The sequence below is a fragment of the Macaca mulatta genome, chromosome X, assembly GCF_049350105.2.
Source record: "Macaca mulatta isolate MMU2019108-1 chromosome X, T2T-MMU8v2.0, whole genome shotgun sequence".
Classification (NCBI taxonomy): domain Eukaryota; kingdom Metazoa; phylum Chordata; class Mammalia; order Primates; family Cercopithecidae; genus Macaca; species Macaca mulatta.
The window spans coordinates 9,662,173-9,683,633 of NC_133426.1; the positions used below are offsets into that span (position 1 = coordinate 9,662,173).

At 49.4% G+C, this 21,461-nt stretch overlaps 1 protein-coding gene across 1 annotated transcript in view; it reads left to right on the forward strand.

The window, feature by feature from the left end:
• Positions 1 to 21,461, forward strand: part of WWC3 (WWC family member 3) — a 128,821-nt gene that overhangs the window by 92,159 nt on the left and 15,201 nt on the right. The window contains exons 9-17 of the mRNA XM_015126924.3: positions 2,492 to 2,734; positions 8,842 to 8,931; positions 9,616 to 10,181; positions 15,053 to 15,173; positions 16,482 to 16,556; positions 17,235 to 17,321; positions 18,287 to 18,479; positions 20,030 to 20,203; positions 20,617 to 20,768. Coding sequence (XP_014982410.3) covers positions 2,492 to 2,734; positions 8,842 to 8,931; positions 9,616 to 10,181; positions 15,053 to 15,173; positions 16,482 to 16,556; positions 17,235 to 17,321; positions 18,287 to 18,479; positions 20,030 to 20,203; positions 20,617 to 20,768 — 1,701 coding nt within the window. The remainder of the gene's footprint in view (positions 1 to 2,491; positions 2,735 to 8,841; positions 8,932 to 9,615; positions 10,182 to 15,052; positions 15,174 to 16,481; positions 16,557 to 17,234; positions 17,322 to 18,286; positions 18,480 to 20,029; positions 20,204 to 20,616; positions 20,769 to 21,461) is intronic.

The following is a 21,461-nucleotide window of genomic DNA, read 5'->3' on the forward strand; positions in this document are numbered from 1 at the left end:
TGAAATTTTATTATTAAACCCCACAATTCTTAGGCACAGAAATGTTTGCCTGGTGTTCAGCACAGCCCAAACATTTCCAGATGGGTTGCAAGAAGTCAGCCTCATCCAGATTTTATTTCTGCTGGAGAGGTCGTACCTTGCCATGTGTCCTTGCATATTTTTCCTGCCAGATGTGGGAAGTGACAGGGCATGGTTTAATTTGGGCTGCTGCTCTGTTTCTTTATGCCTGCAGCAGACAGGTCTTTTGAAACTTGCCCTTTGCCTCTCCTCCCTCCTATAATTCTTTTTTTTCCTCATTCTTTTTTTTCTGATAGTGCATATTACTTGAGATTTTCCTGGAAAGGGTGTGATTATCTGGAACTGGATCTCCTGCCACCTTCAGCAGCTTGAATCCTAGCTGCTGAAGGTGTAGTAGGCTAGCAGCTAGCAGCTAACCTAGAGCTGGCAGACTCAAATGGAATCTTGATCTCTTCATATTTAAGGCTCAGAAAACTCAAAAGGAGTGCTTTGTAAAATATGTCTGTTTATATTATATGTATGATAATTAGTATGAGTACAAAATGGTTGGGCAAAATTTAGCTGGGCTCAGATAGACTTTCCTGTGGATCAGATAAATGGAAATGAAAAAAAGTATGAGGACACAGACTTGCTCATTGTTCTTCATCTTTTATATTTATTTCTTGTCTTGGTCTGCTGTAGAATGTTCCAGAAATGTCACTGGGTATAATGTCTGATTTAGCACTGACTTATTTGTGGGTTTGCTTGGAGTATATTTTCCTTGGGTTTTGGGTATATGACTGCCATAAATTTTAATTACACTAATTAGACATAGGTGGACGCTTAAGCCCAGTTGGATTCCTAGCCCTGTTCAACTGCCTCTGTCATTAGTTTTTCTGGTGACATGGTTTGGCACCATCTTCCAACACATTTTCCGGAAATGAGTTTTAAGTTAGAAAATAACTTATCTAATAAAGCTACTGACATTCAACTAGTGTCTTTACCTTGTTGAAGTGGACTTGAGTAAAATGCATACATTTAAACTATAACTTGTATACCCATTTCTTTCCTTAACTGTGGGTTTTCAGATTCGTTTGGTGGCTAGAGAGGGAGTCATTCCCAATCCTCATGAGTCCGTGTGCTCGTGTCTAGTTTAGGTGGAGCCTGACTTGGCACAGGGCTGGGTGGCAGGTTTTAACATGTGTGGCAATGCTACTCAATTGGGGATATCCACATGGCTCATAGTGTAGAGGATTCTGAGGTCTAGAGCCAGAAGGTGGGAAGCCAGCCTTGATTAGTGCCGTGCACCACGGGCACAGGAGGAGGCAGTCTCAGGAGCACCTCTGCCCTGCATCTCCCTCGGAGGATGTAGGGCTATGTGTGCCTGCCACTTCCCTGTTCTCACAGCTCTTTGTGATCTCAGAGAAGTCTTCGGATTTTGTTTTTGGCTGAGTATGCCAAACTATGTCCTCCACAGCACAGGGTTCAGGTTGAGTTTGCCATTCCTAGTTTCTCCCTGGAAACATATCCCTCATCTTTAACCCTACTTAAAGGGCTTAAAACATTCTACTCTTACTTTTAAAAGATACTTTAAAAATACAGGCCACATCTGTTTCACTTAATCTGCATTCGACAGCACCTCATGACACAAAAAGTAATGCAGTCTGTTTGCCAAGCAAGCACTTGGAAATTTCGAGGCATGGAAACTGATAGGAGCCTCTGTTTTTCCACCTTGAGGATTGTTGCGCTTTGCATCCACCCATATCATCTCTCACCAGCATCCACGCTCACAGGGCTGCCTCTCGTCCTCTCACATATTTGTAGGCGTGTTTGTTCACTGTTCAATGCACTCAGCTTTTGTCAAGTGCTCACTTGCTCTCTGAAAGGTGTTTTGAATTCATGTATGGCCAGCGGTTCTGGTGCAGGAAGGAGCACACAGAACCAGAAGACATGGAGCATGGGGCTTTGAAGGTCTTTCCTTCAGGAGGCCAGATGATGAGTGCATTTCTCTCTTGTTATTTTGCTAAGGCGGCTGACAGTGGTGAGACACAACTGAGGAGGCGGGAAGCTGGCAGCATTTCTGGGGGTCCAGCATGCTGTTTAGCTACTGATGAGGGTGGGCAGAAGAAACAAGCAGACCCCCTCCTGCTCTAGGACAGTTTCATGTAGGAAATCAGGAGTCTGAGCCACTCAGAGTTTGGGCATGTTGAGGGCTGCTGGCCTTTTTGTCAGTTCTTTGGAACAGGCACGATGGGGTTATTGTCATCTCGAATCTCAGGCTAAGGGAGCTTCAGGAAAGGACTTCTGCACCATTTTTTAGGACCCATTGTTTCCAAATCCTTTTAAGTGTAAGGGTCGCTTGGTGCAATCATTTCACTACTTGTTTGGCAAAGGGAGTTTACAGAATCAGTGTGAGACGTGGAGATGGTGTGGAGATGGTGTGAAGATGGCGTTTTCAGTCCGCCGATGTCCTTGTTTCCTCCCTCTCTTGCAGAGTCGCCAACATCCAGCAGCAGCTGGCCCGGCTTGACAACGAGTCCTGGCCAGGCACGGCCGAGGCTGACAGGGACCGGCTGCAGCTCATCAAGGAGAAGGAGGCCCTGATGCAGGAGCTTCAGCTCATCATCGCACAGCGCCGCTCCGCGGGAGATGTGGCCCGGCTGGAGGAGGAGCGGGAGCGCCTGGAGGAGGAGCTGCGGCGTGCACGGGCCACCTCCGCACAGGGCGCCACAGAGAGGTGGGTTGAGGGGACATAACCTCCAGCGGAAAGCCTGCTGGAAAAACTCCATGGGATGGCTTGTGTGTGGCTGGAGGGTGTTCCTGATGATTGCTCAGAGCCTCTCCTGCCTGGATGTTCCCTGGCCCAGGAGGGGTGTGCGGTGGGGGGCACTGCCTTCTATTCCCTGGGTCTCTGGAGCCTCTGCTCCAAAGCAGGAGGTGATTGACAAGGGGGAAGGAGTGAGGGAAGATGGGTGACCTCCACCTCCCCCCATGTCCCACCCTTCCCAAAGCTGGTGCTCTCTGCTTTCACCTGCCTTTGTGGGACGGTGCCCTGAGCAGGCTGTGGTCCCGCTCCGGCCGGGGCAGCTCTGTTGCATGGGGGAAGAATTCCCTGTTCCTGACGTGGTGAGCATGGTGGGTATCCACCTCCTGCTTTCCTCTCCAACTTTGATTTCTAGCCAGGAGGGCCTGCTCTTCTCTGGCACTGGGAAGCTGGCCACCTGTCATGGGTCTGCCCTGAGGCTCCTTCACCACGCAGGACATGCAAAGCCAGCATGGTGGCTTTGGTATTGGGCGGCACTGAGTCATTCCGCCTTTCCTCATGCGCCATGTGTCCTGGTTTCCATTTGCTGTGTGAGATTGCAGATTGTGTCAAAGGCTGGGCCTGCTTTTCACACTTAACAGCAGTTTCTCTGTGGCTATCAGCTGGGCTTTGGAGAGCAGCCCCTCCCCGACATGTTAAGGTCTTGCCCCCTTGAGATCACATGAGCAGCTCCACAGAGGCATAATAGACGCTTGGATGATTCGATCTGTTCAGATGCTCTTACTCCTATTTCACGATGGTTGTCTGTATTGTTGGGCGTCCTTTATGCTTGGATGTTCAGGGGTCACTTTCATAGGAGACATGTCTGTGGCTTGGCACGAGGGACTCACGGCAGCCTCAGAGGGAAGTAGTGGTGTTTGGAGAGTTGAGCTCAGAGTCCTAGGCAGGTGAATTTCATTTTGCCTGAGATGGTGGCATGCCCTGTCACTTCACCCAGAATCAACCGCGAGGAGAATGTGAATGTGAAAGGAACTGCGCCGCTGAAGTTTTCTACTGTGCTCTTGCACGGCTGCATTTGTTTTCGCCTAACCATTTCCTTCTGTTCCACCCCTGATATTCTCGTACGTGTGTTCTGCATAGGAGGGCCTGGGAGTTCCTGTTGCTTCTCTGTGAACGGGGATGGACTTGGCCCCACAAATGCCACCTGCGTCTTAGGGCCCCACACCCGCACTCCCTTGACTGTGGCTGCTGTCACCACATGGAAATCCAGCACACCCGAGTGCTGTGGCCCCTGAGTACAAGTCTGCAGCCCTCCATGGAGCCAGTGTTAGCCCTGATGCCTGGGTTCAAGGGCGGGGATAGCAAAGCCGGACCAGCTTTGACTCACATGGGGGTCTCACGTGGGACCAGCCCAGGTGCTGAGTCCTGGGGCTCAGAGCCCTCTATCAGGACCTAATTGCCCTGAGGGTGTTTCCTGAATTTGCCACTAAATGACCTTGGCCGGAAAAGCACATCCACATGTGCTAAGCACTTGCACGCACATTGCATGGGGGTGGGGCTCTTGTAGCTCTGGGCCTTCTGTGCTGGTGCACACAGGGCCCATTTCTCCACGCCACCTCCCTTCATTGGAGGGGTGCTTGCAGTTTGCAAGCATGGGGCCACATGGTAGGAGGCTTCCCCCAGCACAGGCTGGCAGCGTTAGGAGATCCGGCGTGGGCCAGGTACAGAGAGAGAGTGAGGTTAGTGCCTTAAGGCTGAGCTGTGCCAGCTGTGGAACTGGGCCCAGTCTGCCTGTCTCACCTGCAGTGTCATCAGCAGCAAATGGGAGGCATGTGCTGGGCTGGGGGTGTCATCCGGGGAAGAAAGAGAGAGATGCGCACCTCCTTCAGGCCTCCCGCCCCGGCAGATGATACATGCGGCGGCCTCCCAGCTGCTCAGAGCCAGCATCTCCCGAGGGAGCTGGTGCACGTCTCCTGGGCTGAGGGAGCAGAATTGAGGTGAAGGACACATACCCTAGATAATCTCAGATGGCTCCTGTCAACGCTTGCGGCATCCTTTGTTGTTTTAGCTTGCTCATGTTAGTGTGTGGCAGGCATTTATACAAGATGCTGATGTTCAACAGAGAACCCCACAGCTCTGTTGCAAGATACCTGCCATCCTGAGAAATTCTCTTTCCAAGGATGACGGCTTTTATTATAGGGGTGATTCAAAAGGAAAGATCTATCAAAAAGCAAAAATTTGGTTCTGCCGAACCTGAAGTCACATTTTCCTTTGTTATAATTTAATGACATTTTTACAATACAGTACTTTATGTAAAGTAAATAAAGACAGTAAATTAGACTTTATATTTTCTTAATCTGTTAGCTTACTTTTCTACTCCTTTTCATAGCAGTGGTAAATATTCTTTGAAGTTCGTTTCCTTTGAATTGGGGACACAAGGCTATGTGCTTTAGGAGTTGGGCCCTGGCCAGTTTTCTGCCAGGAAACTGTATCCCCTTTTCTTTTTGTTGAAAAAATATGTACAGAAGTCAGGCAAATGTCTGATTCTCATTTTAGCAGTTTATGTCCCAGCTAGTTTTTAGGTGTCTCAGTTATTGCCAGCGTGGCCCCTGTTTGGTAAGGAAGTTACATTTTTAGTCATCTGCAACTTTCAGAATAACCAGCATAAAATTAGACTGCACATGTGGGCACTCATGGGCACTTGTGTGTGATCTTGTATGCAGATGTGCTGTCTCTTGCATGCTCCGATATGCACCTGTTTGTATAATGACAAATGTGTTGTACTGGATAGAAGGGGGGGAATTTGATCTAAAACTTTTTTCTCTACAGATAAAACAATCTGAAAATAAGTCATGACTAAAGACAGTCTAAAACTGAGCCACACATATGAATGTTTCTGTATGTCATATGTGTGAAAACAGAGCTGGAATGCGCCGATGGATTTAGCAATGGGTTGGAAATTCTACCCTGGTCACTCAAGAGTGGAGCCAGTTTTCAGTAAGAACTCAATTGAGATTCTATTAATTTGGGATTTGAGCTAATAGAATTTAGGTTGGGTTAGAATTTCTGAAGAGCATTAAGAAAAAAGTTAATAGCCTTGGACTGGGCTTGGGTAAATTCCCTACAACAAATTGCTTCCTGGGGCTGGTCAGTGTTTGCCGCCAGATATGCTCTGCTGGTGTCGTCTCTGCCCCTGGAGTCCTCTGTGACTTAATAGTGTCCCAGTGCTTGTGAGAGTGGGTTCCAAGTTACAACTCCAAAGCCCAGTGAGTGGTGTATTTTGAACTCCCTTTTAAACTCCCTTTTAAAACTCTCGGCTTTCCATCTTCTGAAAACGATGGGGTTTTTGAGGATATCGCCCTTGATAAGCATTAGGTAGGATGTGAGTATCATAGAAAATTGGGGAAATGTTTTTCAGCAGTAAAGGAAATGCCTGTTTGTTGGTAATGTGTCTTGGCTTTGGAGTCAAGCCAGCCCGACCGAGCTTTGAACTTGTGTAGCAGAGGCAAGTTACTTTATATGAGTTTCCTCGTCTGTAAAGCAGGGATAGAATCCAAAGACCAGTAAGGAATGAGGCAGTGCATACAAAGCAGTGTGCCTTTCTATAAGCCCCTCAGTGGAACTTCAGAATTGCTTTTTAAAAGTTACTTTCATTTGTACAAGCTATCAAAACATTTTCCTTAAAAACTAAAATATCATAGGTAAGTGTAATCTTAGAAAATTCTACTCAAGAGTTTATTACGGCTGTTCTCAAACATTTTGGTCTCAGAACCTCCTTCCAATGTTAAAATGCTGAGGATCCCAAAGAGCTTTTGTTTATATTGTTTTTTTAAAAGTTCCTTTTTCTAATTGTTTCGTTTTTCCTTTTTCCCCCACCCAGGGACCTATCAGTGTTTATGTGGATTTTTATCTGTCAGTATTTACTAATTTAGAAGTTAGCCCTGGGAAATTTTTAAAATATTTATTTATTAAAGATAACAATAGGCCGGGCACAGTGGCTCACGCCTGTAATCCCAGCACTTTGGGAGGCCAAGGCAGGGGGATTACTTTAGTTCAGGAGTTCGAGACCAGCTTAGGCAACATGACAAAACCTTATCTTTACAAAAAATGCAAAAGTTAGCTGGGTGTGGTGGCACGTGCCTGTGTTCCCAGCTACTTGGGAGCCTGAGGTGGGAGGATGGCTTGAGCCTGGGAGATGGAGGTTGCAGTGAGCTCTGATCACACCACTGCACTCCAGCCTGCACAACAGAGCAAGACCCTATCTCAAAAAGTAAAAAAAGACTAAAAATCCTATTATGTGTTAATATTAGTAACATTTTTATGACTGATAACTTTTTTGAAACAAACTATAGTGTGAAGAGTGGTATTATTTGCCCTTGCTATCCATCTCTTTAGCGTCTGACTGGCTAGAAGGCAGCTGCTTTGGTCATTGGCGTATTCGGCCTGTTGAGATAGGGTCATTTTGAGTGAATACGTGAAGACTATCTAGCTGTGTACTGATATGCCATTGGGAAAGAGGGGAACTCATAGGATCCCTGAAAGAGTTTCGGGGATCCACAGGGGTCTTTGGATCATGCTTTGGAAACAACTGGTTTTAATATATGATATTGAACTTGAAAGTGGGTTGTGTCATGGCTCCATTTAGGATGATGCTTGTGCTCTCTTGCCAACTGACCTCTGCATGGCACCATTTGGAATTTTGTTTGCATCAGGAGAAACAAAGGCTCGTCAGAATTTATGGTATGTGGTTGAAACTTGTAAACAAACTCAGACTGGTTTGTCTTCCTTATCCTAAGTTGGTGGCGCATCTGTTTCCTTTATGGGTGATAGCAGCTCTTTGTCGATCACGCGTCATTTGCCGTACATTATTTTATCTATGCACCATCAGTTCACTGAGCTGGAGATTGTGGACGCCATTTTTACAGGTAATGAAACTAAGGGCTCAGAGAGGGTGAGACATTTGCCTAAGGCCACACAGCTTGTGAGTGACTGGCCAGGTGGGATTCTCTGAATCCCAGGCTGCCGTCGGACACCGTGTCTGGTTTCCTCTCACTCCTACCTAACCAAGCTCTTTAAACCCCTTCGGCATGTCCCCTTCCCTGTTGGTGGAAAGAGGAAGGTATTAAAGGGGCCTGCTGTGGCCACACATCAGTGTCATTTCGATTTGTAAACAGGAGTGTTTCCTTCTAGAGGCAAACATATTTATTCCTGGACTTGTCCAACAACTGTTTATTGAGTGCCTATCCATGGTAGGCTCGATTCTAGGTGGTGGGCTTACTGTAGTAGGAACAAATTTTATTCTAGAAAACTACTAAGTAGAAAAAAGTAGAAGGAAGGAAAACGAAAATGCCTCCAACCCCATGACCTGGAGATGGCCACAGCTGCTGTTTCGTTTCATTTGCTTCTAATGTTTGAACTGTGTAGATCTTAGAATTGTATTTGTTCTTCTCTAGAAGGTGGCCTAGGATGAGGGAATCTGATTTGTTCCAAGGAATTTCAACAGATGACTGCGTGCTCTGCATTTGAGCTCATCTGCTGGTTATCTGTCCTTCTGCTCACCTACTCCTCCTCCCATCCATCCAAGCAGCCATCCCCAGCCACCCACCCAGCCAGCCATCTAGCCACCCACCCACCCACCCAGCCACTCATCCAGCCACCTACCCAGCCATCCACCCACCCACCCACCCAGCCACCCACCCATCCACCCATCTAGCCGCCCACCCATCTACCCATCTAGCCGCCCACCCATCCAGCCACCACCCATCTGTCTACCTGTACCTCACCCACCCAGCCACACACTGACCCATCCCTGTGCCCACTCCTCCTCTCACGCATCCCCTCCCCCGTGCCCTGTGCCTGGAGCTTCCACACAGAGTAGCAGGCACTGCTCAGGGTACCAGTATTTTTCAAATGGGACAAAAGCAGTCTCTGTGATGTGGGCACTTGTGACCTGGGTGCTTTTAGAATGGGTGGTCATTGCAACCTAACTCAGCTGGGGGGAATTGATAGTGGAATGTCTTGTTAGGAAAATATTCTCCCTGTCTTTGAAATGTACTAATTGACTGTTTTCTTACCTACAGGATTCTGCTTCAGGAGAAAAGGAATTGTCTGCTTATGCAGCTGGAAGAAGCCACCCGCTTAACGTCCTACCTCCAGTCCCAGTTAAAAAGGTAGGTTACTTTCAAAGAGAAAACAGTATTTGATCATCGTGTTCCAATGACTGGTACATGAACTTGCTTCTTGTAGCTTGTTTTTCTCCTACTGGAGCTTGACCTGAAGTGTTGTTAACACAGAATGGATACATTATATTTTTAAAATGCTACTACTGTATGACTCAAGGACTATGGAGAGAACCACATTTGGCTTCAGGGTAAATAAGAGGCGTGAAGTCAAATGTATTCAAGGATTTTGTAACCTAATTAACAGCTTCAGAAGTGTACATCTATACACGTGCACATTTTTATTTTATTTTTTTTTAAAAGCATATGCATTTTTTAAGCTAGTAAGATTTGGCTGCTCAAGAATGGCCCTGCGCACATTTCCTCATCTCTTACCGTATGGTAGAGCGTAATGTCAAGGGCCTTAGATGTGTCATTTTCTCAGATATTCCTCCTAACAATGCCCAAGGTGGGAACTGTTCTCACCTCGGTCCCAGTGAGCCCGTGGGAGCCCAGAGCGGGTGAATGGCTTGAGCAAGTGTACCTGGCTACTATGCGTTCCAGCCGGGACTGGGACTGGGACTTGGGCACGGGTCTCTGCTGTTGCCCACTGCTCTCTGCTGCCCTTTCCGTGCTCACAGGGTAAGCAGGGGTGGCTGCTCTGCCATCTCAGATGGCCATGCTGTCTCATTTCAGCCTGTGTGCCAGCACCCTGACGGTGTCCTCGGGGAGCAGCCGCGGGTCCCTGGCCTCCAGCCGCGGGTCTCTGGCCTCCAGCCGGGGCTCCCTGAGCTCAGTCAGCTTCACGGACATCTACGGCCTCCCGCAGTACGAGAAGCCTGACGCTGAGGGCGGCCAGCTTCTACGCTTCGACCTCATTCCCTTCGACTCGCTGGGGCGAGATGCCACCTTTACAGAGCCGGCAGGCCCCTCGGGCTTCCACAAGCAGAGGCGGTCCCTGGACACACCCCAGTCCCTGGCGTCACTGTCCTCCCGCTCCTCCCTGTCCTCGCTGTCGCCCCCAAGCTCGCCCCTGGATACGCCCTTCCTCCCTGCCTCACGGGACTCACCGCTGGCGCAGCTGGCGGACAGCTGTGAGGGGCCAGGCCTGGGTGCCCTGGACAGACTGCGGGTGCATGCTTCGGCTCTGGGGGATGAAGACTTACCAGGCATGGCGGCCCTTCAGCCACACGGGGTCCCTGGGGACGGGGAAGGGACACACGAGCCAGGACCCCCACCAGCCAGCGCTCCTGTGGGTGGAAGTAAGTGCGGATGCGGCCTCCTGCGGGGTGAGGGTTACCTGCAGGGAGGAAACCACGGGGGGCCAGAGTGAGGACCGCTGGCTTTCCAGGTCCATGGTGAGCTTTACATTTAGGAATGTTGATGTGATCGGGAAGAGCACACACCTGCCCTTTCTGGTCTGTGTTGGGGAAAGATCACTGAAAATGACAAAGTTGTCTTTCCTAGGTACTTGGCTTGTTTTCAAAAAATACTTAATTGTTCAAAACTAGGGTAAGAACCACACAGTCTTCCACGTTCAGAGGCTGCTAGAGATGTACTAGGGCCTTCATGACCTTTGCAGCATGTGTGCAGAGATGGAACCGTCAGTGTGTGCCCGCCTGAGACCATTATGCCAACTGGTGTCTGGTTGTAGCTAGTGGAAATCTCGACTTCTTTTGTTGCTTTGACATCTCTTTATCTTTTATAGTTCTCAAGAACATAATTCTATCAAATGTGGAAGTGAAAATAATGTGTAATTTCAAAAGACATGCCCGTAAGTATCAGTCATTTCTACTGAATCAGTTTCTCTGGTGGTTCTTCAAATGGAGAAACACAGAGCTCCGTGGCGCCTCATCCGTTCAGTTGGTGTTGGTTCAGCTCCTCCTTGGAGCCGGGGCCTTTCAGCATGTAGCCTGCTTGGAAGACCAGACTCCTATTGAAGGGAATGTTGACCCCATGTGCTTTTCTGAGCCAACCCATGGCAACTTTATCTTCCTTGGGTTTTAAAGAGGATCAAGAACAAGGTCTCCCATTCCTGAAGTTCAGCACATTTAACTGACTTTTATTTGCACAGCAAAAACGTTTTAAATATTCCGTTTAGGCAAGCACTAGATAACTTGTGCAGCATAGTGGATCTTCGCCAGGCGTGTTTTTGCCTCCTGCCCCTGGGGAACACTTGGCAATGTCTGGAAACAGTTTTGGTTGTCACAACTAGGGGATGGGAGATGCTCGTGGCATCTGGCGAGTGTAGGCCAGGGATGCTGCTAAGCACCCTACCACATACAGGGCAGCACCCGCCCCCGGCCTTGAGAATGATCCAGCCCCAAATGTCAAGAGGGCTGAGGCTGAGAGACCCTAGTCACATACTATGGAGTATTTATGCGGCAAAGGGTAGAAATAAAACTAGAGAGCAGAACCAGTGTGGTGTAGTGGCAACAGCTTCAGACTAGCACCTGGGAGACCAAGCTTTTGTTCCCTGCCCTGTCCACTTCTAGCTGTGTGACCTTGAACACATATCTGGACTGAGTGTCACTTTTTCCATCCTTGAATGCAGTGATCTTTGTAACCCCTTCCGTTCACCACCATTCTATTACCCAAGAGATAGATGGATTGGTAGATCAATGGATAGGTTGATCACTCTATAAAATAGTAGTCTGTTGGCACTTATGTGCGTAACCGGAGGCCGTCATGTTCTGAGACTGCCCCATGGCTTTTTGGCATCTCTATTTTGGTGTCTGCCCCTGTGTTTGCAACACACTTTGGTATCCCCAGATACATTGTTTCTGAAGTCCATATATGCAGGTATCCTTCATTTGCTTTGTTCCTCTTTATAACCACAGATTGATTGCTCCATGTTTTTTCCATTCAGTCAAAAAATGAATATCCAATTAGGACTTTTTTCTTAGTCTCCCTCCTCTCTCCCACCACCTTCTCCTTAAGGGATTGAGATTCCAGAATGTCAGTCTAGTTAGGCATAAAATCTGCACAAGGCCCAAGGGCCACTTTGGGCCAGAGGAGAGACAGAATGGGAGGGAGAAGGGCTGACTTAATTTCACATCCTAATTTCTTTATTTTTCTTTCGCTTTTCCTTGGCAGATGCTATAATGGTTGAAACTTCTTAGATTGGGAATTATTTGCTTACGTTTGTAGACACTGCCATCTTGTGGTGGAGTCATAGCGCATTAGTGATTATTTCTTGTGTTACACTGCCATCTTGTGGCGGAATCTTATATGACACTGCCGATAAATTCTTGACTGACACTGCCATCTGGTGGTTGATTCTTATATGACATCGGTGGTGGATTCTTGGGCGACACTGCCGCCTAGCGGTACCTTTTATGATATTGCCACCTGGTGGTGGTTTTATATATTACGTATATTACATTGTTCCAAGGACACATTAATTTGTGTCCTTAGAAACTTGAAATGAGGGCCGGATTGGGTAGCCAGCTTCAGGCATGGACACAGGGGGGCCCCTCGCCTCCCCTGCCCCATCATGTATCAGCTGTGCTTGGAACATTGCGGTCTAAGTTTGGCCCCAGCAAGTCTTAGTAAGACAAAATTTTTGTAAGCTAAAAAATCAAATTGTCCAAACTTGCAAACCAGCCTCTGAATGATTTTTTCCTTGTGTTTTCAATCAATCAGAGGAAACAGAAGGCAGGTCAGAGGAGTGGGGCAATACACTGTGATCTTTCATACTATTTACGTTTTTGTTGCAGTTTTGTCTTCCCTGGATTTTAAAAGTCAAATGTGTTGTGATTATGAAATACTTAGCTATTGTTATCTACCCATTAGTATTTGCTAATCAAAACCTATAAAAATCTTGACTTTGCTCATCTATTTATTGATGCTTTTATGATATTGATACTCCGTTTAATGTTGTTGGCTTAGATTCTCCAGTGTTTTCACTTTGTGCTTTTTTTTTTAATCTCTTCTCATGCAGCTCGACAGAAGTGCTCACTGTAAGTGGCCTTGGGAGTCCCCTCGCTCAGTGTTGTTGCTCAGGCCCCAGGCACACCTTTGTGCCGTGAATGGATGTGTTCAGGATGGCTGGGGTGTGGCCAAGGAGGGTTATCTTATAGCTGTGCTTCAACACAACTTAGCAATTGGCTTTATCGTTATCTCATTGTTAATATTCATGGCGGCTACTAAAGCTGTTTCAGAACTTTCCTAGAAGCTTTCACTGTTCATTCCCTGTATGTGTTTGTTTCTGGAATGTAATGGTGTTCATTGCTGTCATATGCCACCTGGCAGCTTTGCTATGCTGTGGTTTTTACTATATTTTCTTCCTTTTTACCAAGCAGTGTTCACATCCTTGGCTCTTACTGTCTGTCTGTCTTGAATGATGAAAAGGGAGTAAAGAGATTTTTCACATGAACATGGGGAAGATTTGACCCTTGTCTCCCTAGCACTGCTCCTGAGGGTCCACCTCTGTGCCTTGAAGCCCTAGGGCAGGCATCCAGGGTGTGGAGCGTGGAGTCTGTGCTTTTTCTCAGCCGGGGCAGTTGCCGATGGGACTTGCTCCTGGCAATTCCTACTTCCACCTACCTTGTGGGTCTGGTGACTCAGCCTGGGCTTCGAGGATTAGCTCCTTCATTTCTTTCCTCTCTGCATTGACTTCTATGGCATGATGAGAGGGAAACATGGCCAGACTTGTGCCCTGGGCTGGGGTGGTTGCAGGTGCTTAGGCTCGTTACCTGGTGCCGTTTCCTTGCAGGCATCTACAGTTGGGTCTGAGGACCTCATGTGTCAGGGTGGGAATGCAAATGGTAGTGGTGGTTTCCTTTGCTTGGGATTGATGCAGTGGATGGGGGGGCTTCCATTTGCAGTTGAGGGCCAGGTGTTTGGGTTCTTCCATGTGGCAGGGATAAAGAGGAGAGCTGGCCTCTGGAGTCCTGAGCTGTCTGAGAGGCAGTGCCTCTGGCCACCCCAGGATGGAGGCCAGCTTCCAGCCCTGGCTGATGGGGGAGAAGCAGCAGATTCCCCAGATGTGGTATGGCAGACCTTTGTAAGTTTCACTTGGCCTCCACTTGACCTTGCGAGGCCAAAGGCCACAGCCCCATGTGTTCCATGTGCTGTTGAACGTGTTTGTGTTTCATTGGTATGGATGATAATTTGGTTGAAAGGAGAGATGGTCACCAGTGGACTCAGTTTAGGAAGGCACAGAGGTCAACACTTTCCGTTTCTAGAACTTAGCCAAAGAAAAGTGCGGAGATGGAAGCGGGGGCTGGCTTTGAGTGGTGGTGGAGTGCCCAGCCGGGGCTTCCAGTTCCGTTCCGTGTTCCAGCCGAGCACACCTGCCAGAAAACAGACTCTGGGCTCACAGTTGCATTTAGCGCAGGAAGATTATATACCCGTTTGTATTGGTTTTGTTAAAAGGAACTTACTGCTCTGAGGAAATGGGTAGAAACGGCTGATGAAATGTTAAAAGGAAACATTTCAATGGCTATTTTTGGCTCTTGAGTAAAATAGATGTGAAAGATAAAATTAAGCAGCCCAGGAATAGTAGCATGCTAACCCAGAAGGGCGGCTGGGAAGGCTCCTGCCTGAGGTCACTGAGACAGCCAGGCTTGAGCCCTAGCTTCCTCCCCCGGGGCCACAGGCCTCCCAGGTGGCGTTTTCAGAGGATGAGTGTGGGTTCAACTGTGTCCTCTGCTTTGAAGGTTGCTAATTTTTCTAGGGTTTATTTGGATAATTAAAATGTTTTTTCCTGAGTATAAAAGCAGTATTTGTTGTGTGAAACATGGGAAATACCCGACAGGGTAAAGAAGGCAGTGAAAACCATGACCTCTTGGCGAGCGCTGCTGCTGTTCCCATCGGGCGAATGCTGCTTTCCTGTCTCGTGAGCGTGAGCGGCTTTCGGAAGGCGCCATTTGAGGGGCTTATCATCATCATCTTATGTTCTGTGTGCCCATGAAGGGGGTGGAAATAGATTTATGAATCCAAGAGGTAGCCAGAAGTTCATTTCTTCAATTTTCCAATATGAAAAACGACTAGAGCGCAGCATGTCTCTGTGTGTGCGTGTCCCGGCGAGTCTCTGGAACACTCAGTGACGTAGTGTGTGCTCCAGCGTCAAGGACCCTGGTCCCTGGTGCTGTTATTTCCTGACCCTGTGTGTGTCCCTTACTTGCAGCAGTGACTCTTCGAGAAGACAGTGCCAAGAGGTTGGAGAGGAGGGCACGCCGCATCTCCGCATGCCTGTCGGATTATTCACTAGCCAGCGACAGTGGGGTGTTTGAACCTCTAACCAAAAGGTGTGAAGCCAGTCTTACTATTTCCTTCTTCCTACGCAGAATCACATGTGTTACTGGCAATCACAAAAAGATTCCGTACCGAAACTTTCTTTTTTTTTTTTTTTTTTCCCGAAACTTTCATACATTGACACTTTATTTGTCCAGGGGCAGAATATTTTTCTAGCTTCTTCACCTTTGGGTGGTTGGGTTTTAGAAAGAAGTCTTTCTCCCTGACCCTCGGGGCCTAAGGCTTGGGTCTGATGGAGCTCAAAAAGGAGAATCAGTGTATGGGAGAGCCCTGCTTTGCCGGAAAGAACATTCATTCATTAGAAATGAATTTCCTCCCTCCCTCCCTTCTTGTTTTCTTAGCTATAGGAATGGTTTCACAATGACACAGCACCTTTTGGAATTCCATGCTTTATTTTGATCGGGCATCTTTGATGTCATTATTTTTTCATACAATTTAAGTCTCCAGTATCTAGAAGACAGTTCACTTAAAGTTAATTTTTGAACATTTCCCCAAGTATCACGTGTTGCCCAGGCTGGTCTTGAACTCCTGAGCTCAAGTGATTGGCCCGCCTCTGCCTCCCCGAAGTGTTGGGATTATAGATCTACTCCTCCACACTTGGCTAATTTTTGTATTTTTAATAGAGACAGGGTTTCACCATGTTGGCCAGGCTGGTCTTGAACTCCTGGCTTCAAGTGATCCACCCGCCTCAGCCTCCCAAAGTGCTGGGATTACAGACATGAGCCATCATGCCCAGCTGCAAAGTTATTTTTCTAAAACAAGAACAACATAAAAAAGAAATAGGCTGGGCACAGTGGCTCACGCCTTTAATCCCAGCACTTTGGGAGGCTGAGGTGGGTGGATCACCTGAGGTCAGAAGTTCAAGACCAGCCTGGCCAACATGGTGAAGCCCTGCCTCTACTAAAAATACAAAAATTAGCTGGGCGTGGTGGCGGGTGCCTGTAATCCCAGCTACTGGGGAGGCTGAGGCAGGAGAATTGCTTGAGCCCAGCAGGCGGAGGTTGCAATGAGCCGAGATTGCGCCAGTGCACTCCAGCCTGGGCCACAGAGCCAGACTCTGTCTCAGAAACAAAACAAAATAAAACAACAACAACAAAAAACCCAGCAGTTTGTAGGCAGGTACCCAGTAAGATGCCTCATGGATTCTGGGGGCCTGCCCTGTTCCTTCAGACACATTATGACCTCATTGACTTACGTCACAACTTAATAAAGCCCTCTTTTAGCATGAGAGAGCTTCTGCAGAATCTGTAGCGATCGGTTCCCTCTGGAATGAAGTTGGTTGCATTTACTCCTGTGTTCAGGAACGAAGATGCCGAGGAGCCTGCCTACGGAGACACGGCCAGTAACGGAGACCCCCAGATCCACGTGGGACTCCTGTGAGTACAGACCCTAGCCTGTTGCCCCTCAGGCTGGGCTGGAGACCGGGTCCACCCCATGGCTCCCACCTGCACACACAGGGCTGGAGGGACCTTTGTTACCCCAGGTCTCAGGTGAGGGGACAGACGTGGCAGGAAGGAGTGACGGGGAAAGGTGGCTCCACTGTTGCCTTCCAACACGGAGATGCACAGCTGGGAGCTGCCACTTCCTGAAGCCGGGGGCTCTGGCAGAGTGCGGCCTTCGGGGACGGTTGTGCCTGTGCCTGCCGGGGCTTGATTCTGCTCACTGCAGCACGGGTAGCAGGCTCCCTCCCTCACCCTCAAGGAAGTAATCTGCTGGTCGGCAGGACAACAATTCTTGGTTTCTAATTAGAGTGTCAATAAAGGCAGTGACTGCGAGGTGCCCCTGAGGGAGACAGGTGTTAGGGTCCCAGCCATTTCCTTTGCTCACTCTTTTCACTGCAGTCCAGGGCTCCTCCACCCAGCATGGTTGGCATTTGGTCATTGTTTGTTGCGGGGACTGTGCTGTACCTGGGCTTTACCCACTAGGTGCAGATGTGCCCTGGGGATAGGGTGGGGCAGAACCCCAGGCAGTAGATGGCCACTGCTGCGGTTGAGTCAGAAGGATGGTTTCACTGGGAGGCACCTGCCGTCCGTGACTCACGTCTGGTTTCCTAGGCGCGACAGCGGCAACGAGTGTCTCCTCGTGCACGTGCTGCAGCTGAAGAACCCAGCGGGGCTGGCGGTGAAGGAAGACTGCAAAGTGTAAGCCAGGCCCCAGGGCGCTGGCCAGCTGGCCACATGGCTGAGGAGGGAAAAGACAGTTTGGGAGCCTGAATTTCCAGGAAAGCACCAGGAAGTGTCTGTCTGAGGTGTAAAGTCTTCAGAAGAATCTAGTGAATGATTTGAGGCCGGTGCAGGTGCTGGTGCCAGTGCCCAGCTAGTGTGTGCCGTGTTGGCGCAGAGGAGCCTTTTGCATTCTCCTGGTGCTGGGGACGGGGTTGCTGATGCTGTCGTGCTCTTCTCTGTGATCTTGAGAGACCTCTGGCTGGGACCAGGGCGTCCTTGACGGAGCGGGGAGGAGAAAATAGGCGTCGGGAGCAGCTAGTGCCTTTGGCCTCAGTCGTGGGGCCGCTGCCTCTCTGAGCTCCATGGCTCCAGATGGGGGCCTGATGGAGGGTCCCACTTACCCAAGCAGGTGACCATGCCTGTAATGGTCTGTTCAGGGCACAGGGTGGGCTCCCTTTGGCGAGTGTTCTAAAGGCCTTAGGACCCCTGAGTGTGAGCAGCTGGGGGCTTGGCTGGGGTTTGGCCACCCCAGTGACCTCTGCAGTGCTCACAGATGGCTCAGCCCCTCCCATGTGCCAGACTTGGGGCAGGGAGGGTGGGAAACACGGGCTACCCCATGGGTGATGGACTGAGAAAGCAATGGGGGAGCCATGCAGAAAGAGCTGAGGGGCAATTCCCAAAAAGATGGGGAGCAGCAGGGCCTGGAAGCGTCCACTGCTTCAGTCCTGGCTTGGAAGGCATCCTCCTTGTGGGGGACTTCCCCTATCCCTGGGGTACATCGGTCTATGCTTAGTTGAGAAAGGAACTTTCTGCAAAGGACTCTGAGACTGTAGCTACAGGTGGGGGCTCTGCGCGCATCGTGTAGGTCGTGCCTGCTCTGGGCCCGAGGCATCTGTGAGCGCCGCCTGCACGTGCTCTTCCCTCCCCCATTCTATTTGCAGCCACATCCGCGTCTATTTGCCACCACTGGACTTGGGCACGCCCAACACTTACTGCTCCAAGGCTCTGGAGTTCCAGGTGCCGCTGGTGTTCAATGAAGTGTTCAGAATCCCCGTGCACTCCAGCGCATTGACACTGAAGTCACTTCAGTTATACGTGTGTTCGGTGACTCCGCAGCTGCAGGAAGAACTGCTGGTATGGCGCCAGGCGCTCCGCCCGCCCCCGGCCTCCTTCCTTCCTTTGTGTTTCAGTCAGCTGGTCTTTTTTGTGTGTGTATCTATCTTTCCCTTCTTTCTCTTGTACTCTTTTGTGATAATTTCTTAGTTTTTGTCTGTCTTTGCCTTTTGGCCTCCCTCTCTCTCTTCTGCCTCTGTCTCTGGTTCCCTCACTCCTTTCCCCTCTGCCATCCTTCCTTTCTCCCGTGGTGGGTTGCTTAGAAGTTGTGATCTTCTTAAGTATTTCTGCGGCTGGAAATACAAACAGGGATGATCCAACCAGTGATCTTGTCAAGTACGTTGTACTTTAAATGCGTCCTCTCAGCTAGTACTCACAAACCCTGTGGGATGCCTTTGCATCAGCCCCATCTTCAGTCCAGGGAACAAAGTAGGGTTGACAGATTTAGCAAATTAAAATACAAGACAGTCAGCTAAATTCAAATTTCAAGTAAATTATGGATGTTCTTTAAAGCGTAAGTATTTCCCATGCGGTGTTTAAGACTCACAGGGAAACCCTGTGTTGTTTATTTGAAGTGCAGATTCACCGGGGTGCCCTGCATGTTACCTGGCAACCCTGGGACGAGGCCTCAGGAGAATCCGCAGTTTGTCCTCAGTATTCCAGCCATCCAGGGCCCATGCCAGGGTTGGAAGCCAGGGTGGATTCCTTCCATGGCCGGAGTGTTCTCCCTTGGTCCTCTCCCCTCAGCGGCACAATTAGGGCATGTAGAGTTCAGCAGTCGTTTCTTATTTCAGAAATTCCTCAGCAAATCTGCCTCATCAGGGCAGTAGAGCTGTGAGCCTGGCCCAGAACTCCGGGTTGCCCATTCTTTGCCCTGTCTGTTCCCTTCCCAGCACTTTCTGATTGGGTGGAACAGACGACCAGGGAGCCACCCATTAGACTCCTCTGCAGTTGCTTTCATTGTGCTGCAGTCCTTTAAGTAACCCCGTCTCTACTACAAATACAAAAAATAGCCGGGTGTGGTGGCACAGACTTATAATCCTAACTACTCGGGAGGCTGAGGCGGGGAAATCTGTTGAACCAGGGAGGTGGAGGTTGCAGTGAGCTGAGATCGCACCACTGTCCTACAGCCTGGGCAACAGGGCGAGACTCCATCTCTCTCTCTGTCTCTCTCTCTCTCTCTGTCTCACACACACACACACACACACACACACACAAAGATTGAAGGGTGAAGTGAATTTTTTTGAGACCGGGTCTCTGTTGCCCAGGCTGGAATGCAGTGGTATGATTTCAGCTCACCACAGCCTCCTAAGTAGATGGGGCCACAGTGGTACATCATCATGCCTGGCTGATTTTTAAATTTTTTGTAGAGGCGAGTCTTGCTCTTTTGCCCAGGCTGGTCTCGAACTCCTGGGCTCAAACAATCCTCCCACCTTGGCCTCCCAAATCCCATGTCTGGAATTACAGGCATGAGCCACCTGCCCTGCCTTAACTGAATATTTTAAAGGACTCTAGTCATTGTGGTGAAATCATTCAGTGCCTGTTCTGACGTTTCTTTAATACCCCTGCAGGGCATTGCTCAGATTAACCTGGCTGACTATGACAGTTTGAGTGAGATGCAGCTGCGCTGGCATTCCGTCCAGGTGTTCACCAGCTCTGAGCCGTCGAGGACGCGGGAGCCTGGGTGTGCGGGAGACAGCTCCGCCCGGGATCCTGCACACGCCACCTCCATCTCCGGCAAAACGGTACTTGGGCCTGCTCTAAGGAGCTGATCGCTGCTGCCTTCATGACCCTGAGACTGACTTTGTCTTCGGGAAGTCATTTCTTAGAAGTGTCTTTGTAGATGTGAGTCAGTATAGTGAGGTAAAGGAGTAGTTTCCATACGGCCATTGCATGAGAATTTTTTTTTAATGCAAACGTGTTCATGGTACACATGGTCATGGGTGGTACATGGGTGGTACACTGGCTACTTTTAAATAGGAGCCCTCAGAGCTGCAGAAAAAGGCTACATGAATGCCTCCACCACAGACCTAGCTAGGGTGAGTTTCTTCTCACGGAAGGACAGCAGAGTGGCCTCCTACCTGTGCCATGTGGACACCTGCTGTGTACGCAGGGTCTGCTGGCCTGAGCTGTCCTCACGCACCCCCTCCTCCTGCAGGATGCGGTGACAGTGCTCCTGGCCAGAACCACGGCACAGCTGCAGGCGGTGGAGAGGGAGCTGGCCGAGGAGCGGGCCAAGCTGGAGTACACGGAGGAGGAGGTCCTGGAGATGGAGCGCAAGGAGGAGCAGACCGAGGCTGTATCTGAACGGTAAGCGCTAGTTCAGCGGGCAGGCTCCGGCTCGTGCCCTCCCTGGAAAGGAGCATGGGTGCCCCGTGGTCAGAAGGCTCGTGAAAACTGTCGTGGGAAGCACATTTTCTCTGGGGAGACAGCCAGTGTGCCAGGCAGCGTAGCTGTCTCTGAGATGCACTTGCTTTCCTCAGCCATGCCTCCATAGAAGGTGCTGGGCAATCGTTAGGCACCACTGCCCAGAAGTTGATTCTGGAGGGAATTGAGTGCTGGTCTGGATGAGGGCAGCTCCCTGAACTCTCTCTCCTGACTCTCACGTGTGCTTTTCACCTTTTCCTTCTGTCTGTCCTGGAGTTTCTCGTCAAGAGTGGGGCTGTTGAAGTACTGCCCTCTCCCAGGATTGGATACAGTAAGGTCCCTTAAAGCTGTTGGATTTTTTTCTTTTTTAACACCTTTATTGAGATACAGTCTACCTCCCATACAGTTCACCCATTTAAAGTGCACAGTTAGGTGGTTTTTAGGACTGAATGGGCACAGTCAATTTTACAGCATTTTATTTTCATCACACCCTCTCTGCCTATCCCTAGCCAAATGCGCTCCCAGGTTCCCCTCTGATTCCCTGCAACTACAAATCTGCCCTCTGTGTCTATGGACCTGCCGGTCTGGACACTTCCTACAAAGGAGGTCATGCGGTGTCCCTTTCTGCTTCACCTG